The sequence below is a fragment of the Triticum aestivum genome, chromosome 2D (genome assembly GCF_018294505.1).
Source record: "Triticum aestivum cultivar Chinese Spring chromosome 2D, IWGSC CS RefSeq v2.1, whole genome shotgun sequence".
Taxonomy (NCBI): domain Eukaryota; kingdom Viridiplantae; phylum Streptophyta; class Magnoliopsida; order Poales; family Poaceae; genus Triticum; species Triticum aestivum.
The window spans coordinates 594,895,571-594,907,912 of NC_057799.1; the positions used below are offsets into that span (position 1 = coordinate 594,895,571).

The 12,342-nt window shown below is 46.4% G+C and overlaps 2 protein-coding genes across 2 annotated transcripts; both read left to right on the forward strand.

The window, feature by feature from the left end:
* Positions 1 to 4,850: 4,850 nt before the first annotated feature.
* LOC123056005 (factor of DNA methylation 1) lies at positions 4,851 to 7,228 on the forward strand. Its single transcript, XM_044479783.1, has 3 exons — positions 4,851 to 6,251; positions 6,329 to 6,529; positions 6,650 to 7,228. Exons 1-3 carry the CDS (start codon positions 4,851 to 4,853, stop codon positions 6,875 to 6,877), a joined length of 1,830 nt encoding a protein of 609 aa, XP_044335718.1. The 3' UTR covers positions 6,878 to 7,228.
* Positions 7,229 to 10,690: 3,462 nt separating this feature from the next.
* LOC123050251 (BTB/POZ and MATH domain-containing protein 1-like) lies at positions 10,691 to 12,209 on the forward strand. Its single transcript, XM_044473073.1, has one exon. It carries the CDS (start codon positions 10,795 to 10,797, stop codon positions 12,010 to 12,012), a length of 1,218 nt encoding a protein of 405 aa, XP_044329008.1. The 5' UTR covers positions 10,691 to 10,794; the 3' UTR covers positions 12,013 to 12,209.
* Positions 12,210 to 12,342: the final 133 nt, after the last annotated feature.

Below are 12,342 nucleotides of genomic sequence, written 5' to 3' on the forward strand. Positions count from 1 at the left end.
GTGATCATTCATGCATATCTTCAAGACATCATCCAAATGAAGAGAGTTGAAAAGATTCATGGTTGATCAAGACTAAGTCAACAGTGAATCAACTTGATCAACTCACAAAGCGTAGAAGATGTACCGAGAGAGATCAAGCGATCCCATGGTGTGGTAAGCATTGTCAATTACGCTTTGTGTACTAACCCATGATCTTCGTGAGAGTTCTTTGTGGGGTTAGGGTGCGGTGTGCAAGTTCAAGTGAAGCATCATGAAGAGATCAAATGCTTGAAGCTTGTCGTCCATTGTGGTGACAATGGACTTGTGAAGATGTGCGGAAGAGTGGCTCACCCATAGTGGAGTATGGGGGAGCAATCAACTAGTCTTCATCGAGCCAACGCAACCAAGAAAGGTGGTCCAACTTGAGGGAGTCAAGATCGTCATCATCTAGCTCAAGTGGACCATGTGCAAGGCAAAGGTTTGCCCTTGATAGGTTTTCTATTTTACCGGTCTCATGATGGTAGTTGGGAGACCGGGTTATAGGATCGATTGCCGTACTATCAAGGGGGGCTCTCGATGAGTAGCTTGATCGTATCATTCGTAGAGAGCTCAAACCATTGCATCCTTGCATCATCTTTCTTGGTTCTTGTTTGCTTCTCTTTGTGAGTTTTGGAGCTTTTGGTCATCTTGTTGACAAGCTCGAGTTCATCGAAAACGGAGTTCACTTGCATCTTCTATGATGTTTTCGATGTTGGAGGTTATGTCCGTTCTTCTCTGTTGGAGGTTTCACTCCTCCATTTGTTAGGCATACCTCCCCTGCCTCTTCTTATAACCAGTCGCTGTTTTGATGCTACTCGTCTTCCTCTATCCAACAAGCTTGAGTTTGCTCAATTCGGAGCTCATATGCAGAAGTTATGGCAGTTTTGGTTTCCTAGCGGTAGTACCGTGGGCCGGAGCGGCAGTACCGCTTGGGTGCTACAAGCGGTAGTACCGCTCCTAAGCGGTAGTACCGCTGGTAGCCCCCAGCCGTAGTACCGCTGCGGTCTCGTACTAGTACCGCCTCGATTCGAGGGGTCTTTTTCGTGTCGGGTTTTACGGTACTAGCCGCGGCAGTGGGGGCCGTAGTGTCACTCGTTTGCGGTAGTACCGCCCTGCCACCGCGGTAGTACCGCTCTGGGCCCAGCGGCAGTACCGCGAGGGGGAGCGATAGTACCGCTTATAGGGCAAGCGGTAGTACCGCTGGCCAAGCGGTAGTACCGCTCTCTGCGGGGCTGAAGTGGGGGTAACGGTTGGATTGTTCCCCCCACTATATAAGGAGGTCTTCTTCCCCAATGAACCTCATCTCTTGAGCTTGTGTTCTTCCCCCATTGTTGACCTTCTTCGAGCTTGCTAACTCTCAATCCCTCCATGGATTCTTGCTAATTTTTGAGGGAAAAGAGAGAGGAGATCTAGATCCACATTTCCACCAATCACTTTCTCCTCTATGTGAGGGAACCCATTGGATCTAGATCTTGGAGTTCTTGGTGTTCTCCTTCGTGTTCTTCCTCTCATTTTCTTCCCTAGCATTAGTTGCTTCGGTGGGATTTGAGAGAGAAGGACTTGGGCACTCCGTGTGCCCTTGCCATTGCATTTGGTGCATCGGTTTGAGTTCTCCACGGTGATACGTGGAAGTTACAAGTTGAGAAGCTTATTACTCTTGGGTGCTTGGTGCCCTTGAGCTTGTTCCTCTTGGGTGCTTGGTGCCCTAGACGGTTGGTAGTGTTCGGAGCTCAATCATTGTGGTGTAAAGCTCCGGGCAAGCGTCAGGGTCTCCAATTAGGTTGTGGAGATCGCCCCAAGCAATTTGACGGGTACCGGTGACCGCCCCCAAGGGTTGCCAAAGTGTACGGGTTCGGTGACCGCCCCCAAGGGTTGCCATTTGTACGGGTTCGGTGACCGCCCTCAAGGGTCCCTTAGTGGAATCACGGCATCTTGCATTGTGCGAGGGCGTGAGGAGATTACGGTGGCCCTAGTGGCTTCTTGGGGAGCATTGTGCCTCCACACCGCTCCAAACGGAGATTAGCATCCGCAAGGGTGTGAACTTCGGGATACATCGTCGTCTCCACGTGCCTCGGTTATCTCTTACCCGAACCCTTTACTTATGCACTTTACTTTGTGATAGCCATATTGTTTCTTGTCATATATCTTGCTATCACTTAGTTGTTTATCTTGCTTAGCATAAGTTGTTGGTGCACATAGGTGAGCCTAGTTGTTGTAGGTTTTGTGCTTGTCAAATTAACCGCTAGGTTTATTCCGCATTTGTTCAAGCCTAAACCGTAATTATTTTAAAGCGCCTATTCACCCCCCCCCCCTCTAGGCGACATCCACGATCTTTCACACGCCACTAGTAACCATTTATGTAGTTGTGATGGCGGACGACCGAAAGAAGGAGAAGAGAAAAATAATCTTAAATAGGCATGAGTTGTGATCTTGCTTTTCTCTTCCAAGATTTCCTACCGGTGTTCCTAATTTTTACTTGTTGACGATTCAGTCCATCATGCATGTGATTTATTTCCATTTCAATTGATAAGTCACTAGTCATCCGCATGATAATTGTTGTTTTTCATTCTTAGTACCATGTGAATAACCATGACATTTTTTGCGCGTGCGCCCACGGGGGGTGGGGGTGGGGGGATACCATGAGCTTCTTTATCTACATTTCACATTCAAATAACAGGATCATGGTTGGTGTGAAACCCAAGGACATCAACATTAAGACTGATCCTATAAGGTTCTTGCGGTTGGTGCCATGGTTGTCAAGTAAGCTTGGTATTTACTTATTTTTTTGCTACTATTTGACTCATGATTTTTGTTTTTAAAATGAGTCATATCATCTGAATTTCTGACAGGCACCTGCATTTGCAAGGCAGGGTCTATACCTAGTGACCTGTAAGCCAAGACTGATGTGTCACTAAGATTCCGTTTTTTCGGTGAGGGTCCTAGCAGTGGGGATGAGGAAATATTCTTTCAGTCTTGAAGGATCGTTTTGCAAGTAGCTAAAGTGGTTCGAATGGGGATGATTTTCTAATTTTGTATTTTTCAAGGATCTTGTTGTAGGAAGTGTTTCGAATGGGAAATGATTTTTTTTATTAATTCATGCTTGACTATGACATGGATCTTGTTAGTAAAATGAACTAACTGTATTACTTACCATGTCTAGTCGAAAACTTCATCATTTTAAGTATTTTTATGATTATAGGGGGGTGTATGATGGACATGAGTGCATTAATATCCACAATTCTAGTTTATATAGAAATAACTTAAAAAAATTCTGCACTTAGAATCCATTAATCATAAAATATCGTTACTTCGGCTCTTACAGAAATCTTGCAATATCCATTGGATTATTAAGACTTAAGAGCACATATATGTTTATCTCTTTAGAAGTAGAAATTGCAAATTTCTTTTGGCAATGGTGTATGAGGTGTATTTATTTATATTACCATGTTCTCTAGGAATCTTGGAACAACCAATATTTCCCAAATACTATCTCCGTCCGAAAAAGCCTGTCCCTCAAATGGATGTATCTAGCACCAAGTTAGTACTAGATACATCTATCTGAGGGACAAGCTTTTTCGGACAGAGGGAGTACTAGTTATGGATTTACATTTTTATCCTTTCAATATTTTTCAGTATGCACACTTACAAAAATAGAGTCTTATTTAAACTTGAGCCAAATGCTCCCGTTCTGGAGATCGAGAAGTGTCGCCGGGTGTAAGGTTATTTCGCACTTGTGATGACCAAATGCACACCTTTTGTCATCCAAACAGTGATGTGATGCTCATTTCACATTGTACGCCTTTGCAGTAGCCGGGTGATGGTATACCAGACATGACAAAAAGGAAAAAAGGCAGCTAGACAATGACAATTAATAAAATAATATCTGCAAACATCCTTTGATCAACATTTTCTACCAGATACTACTAAATAATGGTATGGAAAAGAAAAGGATTGAGAGCATTAATAAGTGGTGGTTGACAACCTGATAGAATACAACAACATTTGAAGCTCAAACATCGGAAGCGGATTTGTAGCACTCGGGTGCTCCACACCCCTATACAAACATTAAATTCAAAAAAATACCGAGAAATTTGAAAAAAAAAATCTGGGATTTTGGGATATCAAACCTGGCTTCCCGATCTACTCTCGTATGAAATTTCGTGAAAAAATACCAGGAAACGTATTCATGGCAAAAAAGAAAAAAATCATGTATATAGAAAAAAACTGTTTGGATGGATTTTTCTCTGGACAGTATTTCCTTCGTCACGGATATGTTTCCTGGTATTTTTTCACGAAACTTCTCACGGGAGTAGGTTGGGAACTCAGGTTTGATATCCCCAAATTTCAAAAAAAAAAAGGGTATTTTTTGCGATTAATATTCGTATAGGGGTGTGGAGCACCCAGGAGCTCCCGTGTATTTTCCCTCAAACATCTTCTTACTGTTTCATTTATTTTGACTTTGATGGGCAGAAAAAGAACCTCAAGCATTAATTAATGGTGGTTGACAACCTGACAGAATACAACTACATTTGCTCCCAGTGTTGCACATTGAAGGACCAAAACTGAAAAGTTAAGTGAAAACCCAACACAGTGAATCGTTGGTTGCCTTGCCTCTTCTTCTTCCTCCTCCTCCTCAGCTTTCCCCAAACCCCAGCTCGAAAAAGAAAAAAGAAAGAAGCTTTCCCAGACCCCAACCACACTCCATTCGCCCACCAATCGGTTCAACACATGTCGAAGAGACATCGGACGGCGGCTTCAGACCCGTGGGACGACGACCAGGACATGCCGCCGCAGAAGGTGCCCCCGGGGATCCACAGGTCGGTCTACCTGGAATGGCGCGCCGGGGCGGCAGGGCGCCTCCGCCTCCTCGCCCCGCCGCCGCCGCCCGCTTCCCAGGAGGCCGGCCTCCGCGCCCTCGGCCTCCTCGACTTCGTCCGCCTGCGCCTCGACGACGCCCCCCCCCCCCCCCCCCCCCCCCCCCCCCGCGCCGCCGCGACCTCGTGGCCGCGCTCGTCGCCAACTACAAGCAGTTCTACGAGTGGAGCTACGCGCGCGGCGCCTTCGTCAAGGTCAGCCTCGATGCCTTCGCCGAGGCGCTCCGCCTCCCGCCTCCGACGGAGGGCCCACCCGACGCCGCCGCCGCCGCGCCCCCCGGGCTGGCCTCCGCCGCGGAGTGGTTCATCGAGGCGTACATCCTGAATCCGCTGCGCGCGCGCCGCCGCCGCGGAGGGAAGGCCGGGCAAGATAACAGCATGAAATCAATGAAATCGTTGAATAAGGCTCTGTTATCTAGGGAAAGGAAGACCAATGCTCAGTTGTTAGATAGTCGGTGGGCTCTGGTTACTAAGGAAATCAAGAGCAACGGTGACTTGAAAAGCCTTCGGGATGAGCTAGCCGAGCTGCAGGATGGGATGCAATTGATGGGGCTGCTCAACCGGAATCTCCTCACCGAGAAAGAAGTGATGAACAGTGAGTTGGTAGGAGTGCAAGAGGAGCTGGGAGAAGCAAGGAAGCAGCTAATGCAGCTAGATAATAGCATGAAATCAATGAAATCAGCGAATAAGGTTCTGTTTTCTAGGGAAAGGAAGAGCAATGCTCAGTTGTTAGATAGTCGGTGGGCTCTGGCTACTAAGGAAATCAAGAGCAACGGTGACTTCAAAAGCCTTCGGGATGAGCTAGCCGAGCTGCAGGATGGGATGCAATTGATGGAGCTGCTCAACCAGAATCTCCTCACCGAGAAAAAATCAATGAACACCGAGTTGGTTGGACTGCAGGAGGAGCTGGGAGAAGCAAGGAAGCAGCTAATGCAGCTAGATGATAGCATGGAATCAATGAAATCGTTGGGTAAGGTTCTATTTTATAGGGAAAGAAAAAGCAAGGCTCGGTTGCTACATACTCGGTGGGCTCTGGTTACCAAGGAAATCAAGAGCAACGGTGACTTAAAAAGCCATCAGGAAGAGCTAGCCGAGCTGCAGGATGGGATGCAAGAATTGAGATCCCTCAACCAGGTTATGTGTTCTAGGGAAAGAGAAATCAGTGGTCGGTTGCTAGATACTCGGTGGGCTATGGTTACCAAGGAAATCAAGAGCAACGGTGACTTACGAAACCTCCGGGAAGAGCTGGCCGAGCTGCGGGATGGGATGCAAGGACTAGAATCCCTCAACCAGGTCCTGGTTACTAAGAGCGTAAGAGACAACGACAAACTGCAAGCGGCTCGGAAAGAGTTGATCGATGTAAGGAAGCGACTAGCTAGTAGTACCTCTTTTAATTTGCGTCTCATCTCTTTCTAATTTATCCTGGATGTTTGCAGGGCTTGAATGTGGCTACAAATGGCAGGGCAAACATAGGCCTGAAGAGGATGGGGGAGCTTGATTCAAAAGCGGTTGCAAATGCTTGCAGACCGAGATTGTCACAAAAGAAAACTCTTATTCTTTGTTCCAAGTGGGAGGCTGAAATCAGAAACGCAGGTTGGCACCCTTTTAAGGTCATCATGGTTGACGATCAGCCCATGGTACGGATAGCCTTCTATATTGCTATACATGGAGTAGCTCTTTTATCTTGTAAGTAGTCTTCAGTATCTGGTTTGCAAAGGTCCATCTTACTGTGTGCAAGTGTAACTACTGTTTTGTAGGAAATTTTCTTAGACGATGATGACAAGCTTCTGGAGCTAAAACAAGAACATGGTGACGAAATGTTCGCCTTGGTGAAACAGGCGCTGATTGAAAGGAACAAGTACAACCCCAGTGGTGGCTATCCTGAAACGTTGCTGTGGAACTTCAAGCACAGTCGGGAGGCAACAATGGAAGAAGCCGTCCAATTCATTGTAAAAAAGTGTTGTGCAAAGAAGAGGAAGCATTGAGCCCATATATCTAGGAGCTGGGGGTTTGCCGCCTTTCTTTGGAAAACCCATGGATATGCACTGTGAAGCAGGCATAATTTAAAATGTTCCTTTTCATCGAAAAAAGAAAAGAAAAAGTAGACATAATGTAATTTTGGTGCTATCAGATTAGATGTAGGTGGTGGCTGTTAATATCGTGCAACTAGATTAACCATGAAGTAGAGAAACCTCCATCTGACTGGGGGGGTTGCAGATTTGTAACTGGTTGCTAATTTGGTAGTCAGAGCAATGGGGGTTGCAGATTTGCATGGCAGCAATGTGCTACTCTTTCATTGACATATATGGTACTTTGAGCAAGTGTACAAACCCTTTAAATATGTGAAATACGTACTCCCTCCGTCCCAAAATTCTTGTCTTAGATTTGTCTAAACACGGATGTATCAAGTCACGTTTTAGTATTAGATACATTCATATCTAGACAAATCTAAGACAAGAATTTTGGGACGGAGGGAGTATATTGCAAGACTGTTGGAAGTCAATTGAAGTTGACCTTAACTACAGGAAAGCATATAACCGACTCGGGTATGTTTATTTCATCATAAGGAATTTTAGTGATATGCTGTTACAGGATGCTATGCAGATACTACATAAACTTCTGAGGTAGTAAATGGTAGTGCATGGGGGTGGTGCTGTTTTAAATTTGAAGTCACACAAGCTCATTTTTACTTCAACATGGTTCTGAATATTTATGCAAGCACCTTTATTTTTTGGCAACAGCCGAAATGCAAGCACAAACTCATTGTATCTGTTGTTAACTGGAATGTGATTTTACTTCTTTCTTAGTTGGAATTCAGCCAAGAAGATTATTATTTATTTTATTTTTTTCGAAAAAGGGGGATTCCCCGGCCTCTGCATCAAAACGATGCATACGGCCCTCTTATTAAACAAATAAATAGGTTCCAAATAGGTCGAAAAAGTCTAAAAGTCTCCAAAAGACAATAAAAGGAGCTCACGTAGAGCCAGAAGAGCTAGAATACAAACTAGCCAAATAAAGGACGCCACAACCGGCTGGCAAAAAAGAGAGATAGGTAACTAATTGCCTATCCTATTACATGACCGCCATCCAAACCGGTTGAAGATATCCCGAGCTACCATCTCCCAGCGGATAGATCCAGTAACCAAATGCTCCCTGGCCTCCGTCTGAGTGAGTAGCGACCACGAACGGATCAACGCCGTGGCTCGGAAAATAACCTGCAAAAAATGAATGCGTGTTGTCCTGTTAAAAACCAAATCATTTCTGCAATTTCAGATAGCCCACAGCAAGGCGCATACTCCTACACGAATATGTCTCGCTAAGTCGGGCTCTATCCCGTTAAGCCACGTCCCAAATAACGTGTTGACGGAACTCGGTGGAGTAATATTAAAAGCAATATGGACCGTCCGCCATAAAACTTTGGCTAGCGGGCAATCAAGAAAAAGGTGTTTGATCGTCTCATCCCGATCACAGAAACTACACCTAGTAGGACCTGTCCAATTACGCTTTGTCAAGTTGTTCTTGGTTAAAATAACTTGTTTATGGACAAACCACATAAACACTTTTATTTTTAAAGGAACTTTGACAGCTCAAACATGTTTGGATCTAGGAATGAAGCTCGAATTGATAACATCAATATACATTGATTTAACTGTAAATACTCCAGACCTAGTAAGCTTCCAGCGTAATTCATCGGGTTGTTGAGAAAGCTGAACCTCCATCAGTCTACTTACTAGACGGAGCCATTCTTCCCAACGATTGCCAGCTAGCGCCCTTCTGAACTGAATATTAAGGGGGATAGATTGAAATACCGTTGCAACGAACACCTCGCGTCGTTGAACAATACGATACAAGGACGGGTATTGAATTGCTAAGGGTGTCTCTCCGAGCCAAGTATCCTCCCAGAATCGCGTACTAGCACCGTTACCAATAATAAACTTTGTCCTATTAAACAGGGATTGTTTGACTTTCATAAGCCCTTTCCAGAAAGGCGAGTCAGTCGGCCTTACTGTCACCTAAGACAAAGTTTTGGTCTGAAGATACTTGCTACGGAGGATTTGCGCCCAAGTGGCATCAGTCTCACTCGATAACTTCCACAACCACTTACTGAGAAGGCATTTGTTCTTAACTTCAAGATTCTCAATACCAAGACCCCCTTGGTCTTTCGGTCTACAGATGATATCCCATTTAGCTAGACGGTATTTTCTTTTTAGCTTATCACCCTATTACTCCCTCCGTCCCAAAATTCTTGTCTTAGATTTGTCTAAATACGGATGTATCAAATCATGTTTTAGTATTAGATACATCCGTATCTAGATAAATCTAAGACAAGAATTTTGGGACGGAGGGAGTATTTATTAAGGTACTATAAAACAGTGGGGTAACCTGAAACTGATATTTGTGCCATTTTGAATAGTAGTACTAATTTGTGCGTATGATTTGCTTGCAACTGCTGGATGGAAAAGAAACCATCATTAGTTCATCTACTCCCTCCGTTCCTAAATATTTGTCTTTCTAGGCATTTCAAATGAATATCACATACGGATGTATGTAGACATATTTTAGAGTGTAGATTCACTCATTTTACTCCGTATGTAGTCACTTGTTGAAATGCCTAGAAAGACAAGTATTTAGGAACGGAGGGAGTATATGATATATTCATGGGAAACCAGTTTATGCAGTGGGCATGCAGGAAGACCAGTGCGAATTGCCTGACATGTTTGTATTGAGTGTGCAGGTGTTGTGCTGCGGTTCATTGTTGAACTGGCCGATGGTCGCTCATCCGTCTTCAACTGCTGCTTACTCGGTTCGTCGTGAAACAATGTGCACTCAGGAATTGAAGCTGGCTTAGCTTGTATGCTCACTTGTAGCATTCTGATGGTTTGCAGGGCGGAAAGCTTGTAGTACGTACATGACAAAATTTGGTCCAATTCAGGCTTGCTTTTCTTGCTCATGTTCAAACAGAAGGCAGAGGAGCTCTTGAGTGGCTTACAAGGTACTGTACTAGCCTTGCCTCGGTACAGCTCAAATCGTACATCAATCACTGACCTCTAGCATGTGTGGTTCTAAGTTCTAACACGAGAAATTATGTTTCTAGATCATGAGGTGTGGATGAAGGTCTACACTGGTAGACTGGTTTTGCAGGAGATTTTGGACGCTTGGAGGCCATGGCGTGGCGGTGGCACCGTGAGACTTAATGTGCAACTGCAAAAGATCTGGTAGATGACCTGTGCCGACTAGGCATTTTCCTTTGAGAGAAACGATGGCCATGCACAATGTGAGACGCCGTCGTGAATAACAGAACATGAAGGAATCTAGAATTGGCTTTGGCTGAAACAAAACACAATCCCAGTTTACAGACATATTTTAAAGACCTTTTACAGTACATCAACCTCTTTGGGTTTTTCACCGCAAAAAAAAGAACTCTTTGGATTTAAACTCTTTCATTTATGAACTCTTTTCACCCCTCAGAAAAAAATTATGAACTCTTTTCACCCCTAAAAAAAGAACTCTTTTCGTGTAAATTCGATGGTCAATTTTTTTTGGAGTCAAAATTCCATGATCAGTTCGTCTCTAGATGGACATGAAATATTTTGTACCCAGCCCATTAAGAGACCCATCAAAGTAGAAGGGTAAAAGATGGTGTTAACATGGGTAAAAGATTACAAAGTTTACAACATTGATTCTAGCACTCCTATTGATTTATTTACTACAACTTTTTGTCCAAGGAACGTACGACGACACAAAGCCTTGAGAAAGAAGTCGATAAACATCTGTTTTACATCGAATGGATTCTCTACGTTCCACCCTTATATTCATCCGGGCCAAGGCACGCACGCACGCAAATTCTAGATCAGATAGCACATAAATCGATTGTTCGTCAACCCTCGATCTCCCTTGGATCATGTTGACGTCGGAGGCCGAGCTGCTGGCCGCCCTCCGCGCCGCCGGCCGGGAGCATCTCTCCGCGTCCACCGTCGCCCGGAGGCAGGAGACCGGCTCCCACCTGTTCCGGATCGCCAACTACACGGAGGTCAAGGCGACGGTGGCCAACCGCGAGCACGTGGAGTCGAGCACGTTCACCGTCGGCGGCCACGAGTGGCGCATCGACTGCTACCCCAACAGCTGCGTGAAGCCGCACAACGGCTGCATCTCCCTCTTCCTCCGGCGCACCGGCAGCGGCGCCGCCCACTTTCTCCGGCGTAGCGCCGGCAGCGGCGCAAAGGCCGACGTCGCCATGGCGTCCATCAAGTTCAGCCTGCTGGACCGGGACGGGAAGCCGGCGCGCACCCAGAGCTCGCCGCAGCGCCAGTTCGCGAGCGACGACGACTGGGGCTGGAAGGACTTCATGAGGAGCGACGAGCTGGACAAGGAGAAGGAGAGGTACCTCAAGGACGACTGCCTGACGGTCCTGTGCGACGTCACCGTCGACCTCGGGCTGCGCACCGACAGCTGCACCGAGGTCGCCGCCGCCGCCGCGCCGGAGCCAACGGGCGAGTGGCCGCCCCCGCCGTTCGAGCTGGACGGGGAGCTCACCGAGGCCATCTGGAAGAAGCAACGGGCGGACGTGAGGATCGAGGTTGGCGGGGAGACGCTGGCGGCGCACCGGTGGATGCTCGAGGCCCGGTCCCCGGTGTTCAAGGAGGACCTCTCGCTCGCCTTCACGGCCGGCAAGAAGACCGCCGAGCTGCGCATCGACGACATGGACGCCGAGGTGGCCAGGGCCCTGATCCGGTTCATCTACACGGACGCGCTGACGGCGGACATGAAGCAGCAGCTGGACGCGGCGGCGGCCATGGCGGAGCGTCTGCTCGTGGCGGCGCACAGGTACAAGGTGGAGAAGCTGAAGCTGATCTGCGAGGAGGCGCTGTGCCGGCACGTCGGGATGAGCTCCGTGGCGGCCACCCTGGCGCTGGCGGAGCGGCACCGGTGCGCCGTGCTGAAGAAGGCGTGCATGCAGTTTATTTCTTCGCCTGCTAACCTAGTAGCCGTCGTCGCGACCGATGGCTTTGAGCAGTTGAAGATCGGTTGCCCCCCTGATCTGGTCGACCTCATGGCCAAGCACTTGGCCAAGGTTGGAGCAGTGGATCAGTCCACGTTCGTACCATTTACTACCTTCTAGACATTTAGGTCTTTAAAAAAAATATTATAGCCATTTAGTGACTATACATATTCGTAATCAACTAGCTGAATACCCGTGCATTGCAACGGGTACAACTTTATTTTAGTGTTCAGTGTAGAATATTTTTGACTGGGTTGAGATTGAGATAGATATGTTGTCAGGAGGGGAACAATAGCAAAGGTATAAAGATAGGTTTCTGAGATTTGTGTACTTTTAAGTGAGTTGATCTTGTATTTTGCTTGCAAAAGATTTCTTGTTCTAGGTGATTCAATCAAGCTAGAAAGAAAAAGAAAAAAGACAAAAACAAATACTTGACGGATTTTAGCGTAA